Raw genomic sequence first — 9,963 nt, forward strand, 5'->3', positions numbered from 1 at the left:
TTCTAAAAAATTTTGGGTTTATTTATATTTATTTTATATGCATGAGTATTTTGTATTTTATATATATATTGCCTGTATGTATGTAAGTGTACCACATGTGTGCAATGCCCACAGAGGCTGGAAGAGGGTGGTGGATTACTTGGGACTAGAGTTACTGATGGTTGTGAGCCACCATGTAGGTGCTGGGAACCAAACTCAGGTCCTTTGTAAAAGTAGGCAGTATTCTTAATCACTGAGCCATCTCTCCAGCTCCCCCCTTTCTATTTTAAATTGATGTGTCTTAATTATTCTTGTTGATGGGGAAGAGTGTGAGATTTTAATATGTGTGTAATGTGTAAGTATCAGACCAGAAGAACTGGTCCACCAGTCACTGCAGACATTGATGGTGTCTTTGTGTTGGGGATGTTAAAAACCCTCTCTGCTGCCTGTCCTGAAGTGTGCAACTGAAGGCTGAGGTCATCGCTTGGTGGGTAAAAGCACTTGCTACACAAGTATGCGGGCCTGAGTTCAAATTCCCAGAAACCATGTAAGATGTGGATGCAGGGCATGGTGTCCGATCCCAGTGCTCCTACTGGGGAATGGGAGGCCCAAACGGGAATTTTTAGAAACTCCTGGACCAGCTAGCCTGGGGTACTCAACAGAAAACAGCCAAGAGACTTTGTCTCAAACAAGGTATCTCAAACTCCATACTGAAGGTTTTCCCCTGACCTCCATACGTGTGTCTATACACACCCAGAAAGACTTTAAGACCTCTGCCCTCTTCTGCTATAGAGCACTGAAGTTGTTCCCTTGTATCCAGGAACTTGCTTCTCTCCATCCCTCTCCCCCTCCATCCCAGGTCCTGTGAATCTTTGAATGTCAGAGCAGAGCGCAGGGTTAGCTGAAGGCACAGGGGTCCCTGTAGTTACTAATCTCTCTGGTTCTGCTTCAAATCCTTGGGGTGGGCATGGCATCCAGTGGGTACACATAATGCCCCTCAGCCCCAGCTGTGTTCAGCAATTAACATCTATCAAACCTGCTTAGCCCTTGCTGTCCTGACCTGCAAAGGCCACTGTAATTCTACCCCCAAGCTACATCCTCTTGTTACTTTTTTTACAATTTCGAAGCAAAGTTTTGCTAATGTTGTTTAGGGTGGTCTTGAACTTGTGACTTTCCTGCCTCAACCTTGGTAGCTGGAGTAACAGACCTGTGTCACCAGGCGTGGCTAGCTGCTTTCTCTTTGGCTCTATAAAAACATGTAGTCAGTTCACTCACTCCTATTCCTTCCTCTCCAGTGAGTCCTCAGAGCCACTGTCCCTCAGTAGAAAGCACGTGTGTGTCTGGTGATCTTGCACGTGGTAGCTCCTGGGAGGATCCTCAAAGCAATTTCTTGTTAAGTGGCCCTTGTGTCAACTGCAAAGCCCCTGTTAGGTTTGTGAGTCAGATGCTTCGCTCCTTAAACTGGTTTTTGAAGCTCTGGGCTTGGGCCCACTCCCCACTTCTGCAGACAAGGATTCTGCCTCATGGGAGGGAAAGAGAGGGGTTCCTGTGGGTACAGGTGGGTCAAGAACTGCTTGTCTTTCTAAAGCCTGTCATCATTCCCAGTTGAAAGAACTAAGTGTCCTTTGGGTTCCAGACAGTGGGTTCTTGGAGCTCAAAGTTAATGTATTAAATTAATTTTATGTTCTCCTTGCTCAGGCCGATTAACACAAATTAAATTTCACATTAATTGGCCAAGGCAGAGGGAGCATTGTGCTGGGCTTGGGATTAAGGCTGATTTCAGGGGGGAAGGTGGTTAGGGGTATGATCTTGGGCTGTCCTGGATTGTACTGGCCACCGTCCCAGTCCCACAACAGCTTTTTCAGGTCCACAAGCAAATCTAACTCTGACCTGCACAAAGCAAAGAAAGGCCCAGGTTGGGATGGGGGCAAGTTCCTCCTTTGTAGAGATTCTTAAAATCTGTTTTCCCTGGAGCTCCGCAGAATGTATTTTCTGGGTTCTGCCCCAAGACTCTACTCTGGAGACTCTCTGTCCTGGATACTTATCTGCCCTGGAGATTCTGGTTGGGATCTGTATATTGGAAGATTTGCATTGTAAGGAACTTCCCAGGGGACTGCAATGGTGCTTTAAGAACAGCAGTGTAAGGAAGAACGAAAAGAAGCTCCCTCTCAGAGATCACCAACCCAGAACCCCTGGGGGCCCCTCATTCCTTAGCTTGAATGCTGGCAGCATCTGATGGATCTGAGTTCAAATTTCAGCTCTGTCACTTATTTGCTCTGCAGACTTTGAAACACCTCTCTCTCTCTCCTCTCTCTCTCTCTCTCTCTCTCTCTCTCTCTCTCTCTCTCTCTCTCTCTGCATTTGATCTGCTGAGTCCCCTCTATGTCAACAGGGTAGGACAAGGATAGACTGGAGGAGGAGCAGCAAAACAGGGGACGTAGGACATAGACGGCGCAGCGCCCTCAGTCTTTGTACCAGCCTTTTCATTCTGTAAGATAGTGTCAGTAAAACCACAGCTCTCACCTCAATGGGGATAAGAAAGTTTATTCTGGAACCAAATATGATTGACCATGGCTTGGGAACACAGATTCAGGTCACCTCAAATTCCATGTTCCAATGTGGCAACCATTTCATGGAGTTTTATAGAAACAAGACAAAGGCAATCAGAAATCAGCAAGCGAATACATTGCTGGAAACATTAAGCAGGCAGTCACAGCGAAGCTGAGGAATTTCAGCTACTGACCTCAGATACTCTGATGACACTCCGAGGCTGTTGGCTGGTGGAGACTAGGTAGGGTCTGTCAGTACATTCCAAGAGGCTTCACCCGTTGGTCACAGGCTGCACAGAGTGGGCTGCAGATAATACAAGACAAACTGATCAGACTCCTGATCTGTACTATTCCAACCTCCCCACAGTCATTAAGGTTCTAATTAACTAATCAGCCTTGCAGAAATTTCAGTGAAAGGTGTAGTCCTTTTTTTTTCTTTTCTTTTTTTTGTCTCATCACAAAAGCAGTTTAAAAAAAAATCCACAGTACAGACTTGTATCATAGGGCAACAGGGTCCCTTAGGAAGTCATCCTTCCAGAAAGAAAAGCCCATGGACACTTTGTCCTGTGCACGAGTGAACAAAATTGAGATATGGCTGGTTACTGGGGAGGGAGAGTCATTCTTTGAGGATGTAGGTTTCCCGTGCTCCAGTGGATAGCCTCACAGCAGTGGCACATGGCAATACTGAGAGGGTTTAGTGGGTTATCAAAGAAAAACCTGTGAAGTTGGGAGAGAGGCGTGTCAGGAGGAAGTTGGAGGGGATGATGGGAGGGTCTATGAGCTTATTGCATTGTACACACATATGAAAATCTCAGAAGTAAAGAAAAGGACCTGAGATTCCCTCCAAGCATTTTGTTCTGTAGCTTTTGCCCATTGGGTGATGCATCCTGGGAGTTTTCCCATGTTAGACACTGTGTCTTCCTTCACAGCTGGCCCAGCATGTGCTGATGGTGCTGAGGAGGATTAGCTCAGACGGACAGGTGGACTCTGAACCAGTCAAGGCTAAGAGCCAGACACTCCACCACAGAGGACTGATGGGAGAGGGAGGGGCCTTGGCATCTTCATAGGCAACAAGTCTGTGGTTGGAGTGTGAATTCCAGAGACAAAGGACCCCACTTAGCTCAGTGCACCCTGCAACTCCATGGCAAAGGCCCGGGCTGGAAAGGAGACTGACCGAGTCAAACCACATGGCAGCTGTTCTTGGACCCTACACCCTGCCTGGTTTTTTTTTTTTTTTTTTGTTTTGTTCATTCTCTGACTCTTGACTTTATTTAAATTGTTTATATTTAAAAATATATAACAAGAAGGCTGGGAATGTAGGTCAGTTGGCAGAGTGCTTGCTAAGCAGTCACAAAGCCCAGTAGCATATACTGGGCTGGTAGTGCACACCTGTAACCCCAGTTTTCTGCCCCTTCCCCTATCCTACTTCAGTCCCACCCCCAGTGCAGGGGGCTGTGGCTACTTCCCTTGGTCAGAACACTTCTCCAGTGGACTCTACCTTTGGGAGGCATAGCCTCAAACCCAGAAGGCAACACTTGGGGCAATAATATCACAAAGTCCTGTCAGTTTGTCATTTCTATTTGGCCAGTTGATTGGAAAACAGGGAAGAAAAAAAAAAATCAGTGTCGGAGAGGGAGTCCCTAAGCCGTGTTCCTCTGCCCCTTGTTCCTCACTCACACAGGACCACAGCATGTTGTACGTGAATTTCTGTGTCTCCCTTTCAGCCCACACCCTTAATACGAAGTCCTTTGTTTTCTGGCTTTGAGGTCTTTAAAATGGAGCCAAGGATAAAGTCAATGAACCAACAAGCCTTCCTTTTCTTATTGTAGCTTTCCTTACTGATTCCTCCTGAAACACCCAGTTTACTTGTCATGTTAATTCTCTGTCCAGGTGTACTTAATGGATCCGTGTAATCACTAACTGGCAGGTTACAGGGAATTGTACCAGATGGGAAGGCAGAAAGGCTAGACCTTGTGTGCTGGCCATTCCTGGGGGAGGAGCCTCAGGAGTCACAATAGCTCCATAGGGAGGCATCAGGTACCGTGGGTATCCATCCATTCATTCCTGTGTCCTACTAAGGGACCTTGAGGCTCAGTCCTAAAAGATGGGTTACTGAAGGTGGCTAAGCACAGTTTCTCTAGCCGTTGTTTATTAACTAAGTACCTACTATGTGCTGAGCACCATGCTAAGATGTCCAGGGATTAACGAGCTTGTTCCTCACACCATGTTATTCCCTCTCCGTCCTGTCCCTTTTAAAGTACAGAGCTCTGAGAATCAGAGAAGCATTCTGCTGGGTTTAAAGTCACAGAGCTAGTACAGCTCCAGAGAGAGTTTTCCCATGCCAAGAGCAGCTGCATCCTGAAGTACAAGCTTTTAACTTCTTGTTTGCACTGAGGGGTCACCTGTCCTGATAGCCAGGGGTCTGTTCTAGGATGGGCCTATGCTGTGTACAGAATGTCGGGGGGAGAAGAGCCGGTGGTCTCAGTGTTTTCTCTTCCCCAGATCACTGACTTGACCTCAGAGCTTGCTGATGAACGCTTCAAAGGGGACGTGGCCTGCCAAGCCCTGGACAGTGAGCGGGCTGAGCGGCTTCAGGCCCTCCGTGAGGTCCAGGAATTCAAGGTGATGGTTCAAGGGGGCTGAGCAGAGTGGCTGGGAGTGGTGGGTACTGGTTACTGGGACCTTCAGTCCAAGCTAGATACACAGGCTGGCTGACTTCTGTGCCCAGGGTCCTGGGGACAGCTGGATCTTCCTAAGGCCTGGGAGGTGGGTGGGTGGAGAGAGACTCCTTGGTTTTGGAGGCATAACATATTCAGCAGGTCCCTGACCTTGGAGGAGCCTTGGGTGGGAAAAGTGCCATTCTTGCCTCAAGAGTATGTAATAGGCGACCAAACCCTGGGTATGGATGTGTCAATGTGAGATGGCTAGCCTTGGCCAGTTTGGACTGTCCATTAGTCCATTTTTATTACTAAAACAAAACACCAGAGACAGGCTTCTTCATAAAGAAAACAGATTTATTAGCTCATAGTTTTGGAGACTGAAAATCAAAGGTTGGGAGGCCCCATTGACTCAGCCTCTGATAAAGACCTAAGAGTAGCTGGCATCATGATGAGAGGGAAGATCACTGTGCCAAGCATGAAGCCAGAGAGAAGGGGGCTCTGGGCTTGCTTCTTTAACTCAGGGGTCTTATAAGATCCAGCTTAAGCCCTCCCAAGGGTCCCAGTGACTGGAGGTCCTCCCACTGGGTCAGGCCTTTCCTCACTGCCATATAAGGGTCAGATTCCCAAATGTGAACCCTGGTGGCGGTGTGGGGAGGGGAGTGTTTCAAATCATTTCCAGATGATGACCAACACTTAGCCTTTCTTCCAGAGCAAGTATGAGCAAGTACAGAAGGCACTGGGGGACGTGCAGAAGCAGCTGGAGGAGGCGCAGCAGAGGAACCAGCAGGCAGACTTGGAAAAGCAACAGGCAGGAGGTGGTGAGCAGCCTGGGACTTGAGGGGCTGGGCTGGTGGGTGAGTCAGCTCTTCCTTCCTTCATTGGTTCTCGTGTGTACTGAACAGGCAGTGGCTCTATCTTGGCCACAGTCAATGGGCTCAGCTCTGCCCTCTGTGCTCACAGCACACACTGCAGGGAATCCAGGCGCATCCACAATGATAAATGATCAGTGCAACAGGTGTTATATGGGTGAAGAATGAGTCTTAAAAAGCATGAGGACAGGAGTTTGACCTCTAGAACTCACATAAAAAGCTTGTGTATGCTTATACTTTCAGTGCCAGCTAGGCAGAGACAGGCAGATCTCTAGGGATGCCTGGCTGTCCAGTTTAGCCCTGGGCTGGTGTGGTGGTTTGATTGAAAATGTCCCCTATAGGCTACAAGTATTTGGGCATTTTGTCCCCAGTTGGTGGCACTGCTTTGGGAGGTCTTAGAAGGCATGGCTATGCTGGAGGAAGCACATCACTGGGGCCAGGCTTAGAGAGTTTTAAGCCTTGCTAGATCTTGAGTTTTGATCTTGCGTCCTGTGCCTGCTTGAAGATGTGAGTACTCTGTTTTCTGCTCCTGCTCCAGCCACCTCCTGCCACCATGCCTCCTCACCATGATGGCCTGTAATTCCCCTGGAACCATGAGCTAAATAAACTCTTCTATAAGTTGCTTTGGTCAGTGTTTTTAACGCAGTAACAGAAAAGTAACTAATACAGCTGGTGAGAGACATTGTCTCACAAAATTCATGTGCTGCATGCAGCAGTGTCTGAGGATCAACATCTGAGGTTTACCTCTGACCTCCACACTCGTGCACATATACATGCATGCAGACTCACACACATGTGTACCCACAGGAGCAAGCACACACAGAGACTCATAGAAGAATTCATGTCTATGCATGGTGCTTTTCTTGAATAGACATTTTGATGAAGGCAGTCCATGGAGGGAGCCCATGCTGTTGCATTTCTAGGTCTGAATCTTGGCTCCCCTATGGGCTGGGTGACTTTGGGCAAAGCCTTCCCTTAACCTCTGCTTCCTAATTTTCAAGTGGAGACGTTCACGGATGATGAGTGGGGAGTGTGTGGCCATGCGGTACAGGGCACTGTGTGGCTATGAGCTGCCCCGTCATAATCACGAGGAAGAATGAGGTCCCAATTCTTCCTCTTATCTACCCTGTTCACAGATGAGTGTGTTGAGGCTGGCCCCAGAGTGACTGCACTCAGCAGCCAGGCTCAGCAGTGCTGGGTGTTTCTGATGTGCCCTTGTGATGTCATTGTCCGGGGACTTGGATCTTATGGTCCGATGGGATGGTGACATCTTTGTCAACTTCCCACTGTGCCATGTACTCTCTCCAGCCAAATGGTGGCTCGTGAGAAAAATACCCATATGTCAAATGCTGGCCTCAGGCCTTCAATATGCCCTTGAAATACTATGGTCTCTCCAAGAAACAGAAGCCAGGAGTCTGTGGAGAAGAGACCAACAGAGTGAAGATTAAAAAAAGTACTAGTACATTCATTTGTTCATTGTGTGTGAGTGTATGTGTACGTGTGTGTGTGTGTGTGTGTGCATGCATGTACATAGATGGGGCATGGTTGCATGTGTGGATGTCAGAGGACAATCTGCAGGAGTCAGTGCTCTCCTTCTACCACGTGGATCCTGGGGATTGAACTCAGGTCCTCAGCATTGGCAACAAACACTCACTGGCCCCACCAGCTCATGTTTTGTTTGATGACTCACAGCCATCTCACTGGCCCCACCAGCTCATGTTTTGTTTTCATCTTGGTTTACCTAGGGTAGAAGCTGGCCAGGGAGGGGATGACAAGGCAGTTGAGGATTCTTTGATAGGACAGACCATCAAGAGAGGGTGTGCATGGAGTGGGGGACGTGTTGGCGAAGAGCCAGCAACATGTGTGGCTTGTCCTCCCCAGAGCTGTCTCAGCATGGATGGGTTTGAGCATTTCATAGTCTAACATATCCGGATGGGGCTCCCATGCCTGTTTCTTCTGGAAGAATTGGGGAGCTGATGAGATGGGGCGATGCACTTGACTCAAGGATGCCTCACAAGATGAAGCAGGCACTCAGCTCTAGATGTGCATTCCAGAAAGCCGACCCACAGATATTTTGTTTTTAATTATGAAAGTCAAATGTACTCATTACAGGAAACTTCTAGAATATAGGAAAGTTGAAAGAAGCAATAAAACATTTTAATTATACCACTGCAGAGGCACCCCACCCCACTCTGTGCTCAAGTAGGGGTATTAATTATGAAACATAGGATTTTCCTTATGCCTGACAAATATATTTAAGGCAAATCTTTTATGATTGCACCCAACACTGGGATGGACACTGTGAGGGTTACAGCAGAATGGTAGTTAAGCTCTAGTCTCAAGGAACTAGTAATATAAATGTGGAAATTTCAGAAAGCCAGGGAAAAGGTGAATGGATAATTCAGGGTGCAACTGTACAGACTGATTAAGAGTGACACCCTGGGCCAGGAAGTCATAAGTGGAGATAGATCATCCACCCACTCACCTATCCATCTACCCATTCACCCACCCACCTATACACCAATCTACCCATTCACCTATCTACTAACCCACCCATCCACCCATCCTTTCATCAGTGGGTACACCCTCGCACCCATCTACCAATCTACTCATCCACCAATCCACCCATCCACCAATCCACCCATCCATTCATCTACCCATGTGTCCACCCACTCATCCATCTACAAATCCATCCATGCATTCATGCATCCATGCATGCATGCATGCATGCATCCATCCATCCCATCCATCCACCCATCTATGTATCTCCCCACTTACCTATCTATGCACCCATCTACTCATCCATTCATCTATCCACTCACCTACTCATATATATCACCCATCCATTCATTCACCTATCCATCCATCTATCCATCCATCCATCCACCCACTGATCCATCCATCTACCCACTTACTCATCAATCCACCCATGCATTATCTGTGTACCCACTTATCCAGTTACCTTAATATCCACCCATTATTCCCACTCACCAGCTTTACTCTTTCATTTTCCCATTGATCCAACCATCCATTTATTCATCTATCTATTTGATGGAAGCTCTTTTGCACTTAGCATATGCATCATAGTATGTTCTCAGAGCATGATGATGTTAAAACAAGTCTGTAGTCCTATGGATTCAAGTCCTCTTCTGGATCTTGTAAGTTTTCCCATGAGAAAAATAGTTTGTAGCTGTCTTTGAACATGTTTCTCTCCCTCATTAAATTATACTAGAAAGTTGGTAGAAATGACTTTTCATCTAATTATCCCTTGTACTTGGTAAAACTTACTGCACTGAATGTGTAATCAGTGGATGGTGGATGAATTGGATAGGTAGGTGGATGAGTCAATGGATGGTTTGGTGATGAATAGATGGACAAATGAGTTAATGGATGAATGGATGGTGGATAGATAGATAGGTGTATGGATTGATGAGTTAGTGAATAAATGGATGGATAGGTGTATGAGTACTGGATAGATGGCCGAATGGTAGGTGGATGGTGGATGGTGGGTGGTGGATGAGTGGATGGATATGTAGTTGGATAGGTAAGTGAATAAATGGGTAGTGGATGGTGCATGGATGAATGGTGGATCAATGAATGGATGGATAGGTAGATGGCTGGATGAAGGAGTGGATTGACACTTTTTTTTATTATGTATGGAGCAACACTATTATTATTTTTAATTATTTATTTAATAACCATATACTTAGAAGAAGTATTTCATTACAACAGCATTGACATATTCAATATCAATTTTCTGAGCTAAGATGCATTTCTTTCAAAATTGGCTGTAAATTTTTATGTTTACAGTTGAATTATTGTACTCAGTATAAACCCTGTAAGACATAAAATTAAATGAGGTTTTAACCTTTAAAAAAGATCTCCATTTCATTATTAAAATACAGT

The 9,963-nt window shown here is 46.5% G+C and overlaps 1 protein-coding gene across 1 annotated transcript in view; it reads left to right on the plus strand.

The window, feature by feature from the left end:
- The window catches only part of Myo18b (myosin XVIIIB), a 239,358-nt gene that overhangs the window by 111,150 nt on the left and 118,245 nt on the right, over nucleotides 1-9,963 (plus strand). The window contains exons 26-27 of the mRNA XM_008849005.2: nucleotides 5,031-5,150; nucleotides 5,898-6,006. Of these exons, the coding sequence (XP_008847227.1) occupies nucleotides 5,031-5,150; nucleotides 5,898-6,006 (229 nt within the window). The remainder of the gene's footprint in view (nucleotides 1-5,030; nucleotides 5,151-5,897; nucleotides 6,007-9,963) is intronic.

Source organism: Nannospalax galili, unplaced genomic scaffold (genome assembly GCF_000622305.1).
Source record: "Nannospalax galili isolate Female #2095 unplaced genomic scaffold, S.galili_v1.0 scaffold103, whole genome shotgun sequence".
Taxonomy (NCBI): domain Eukaryota; kingdom Metazoa; phylum Chordata; class Mammalia; order Rodentia; family Spalacidae; genus Nannospalax; species Nannospalax galili.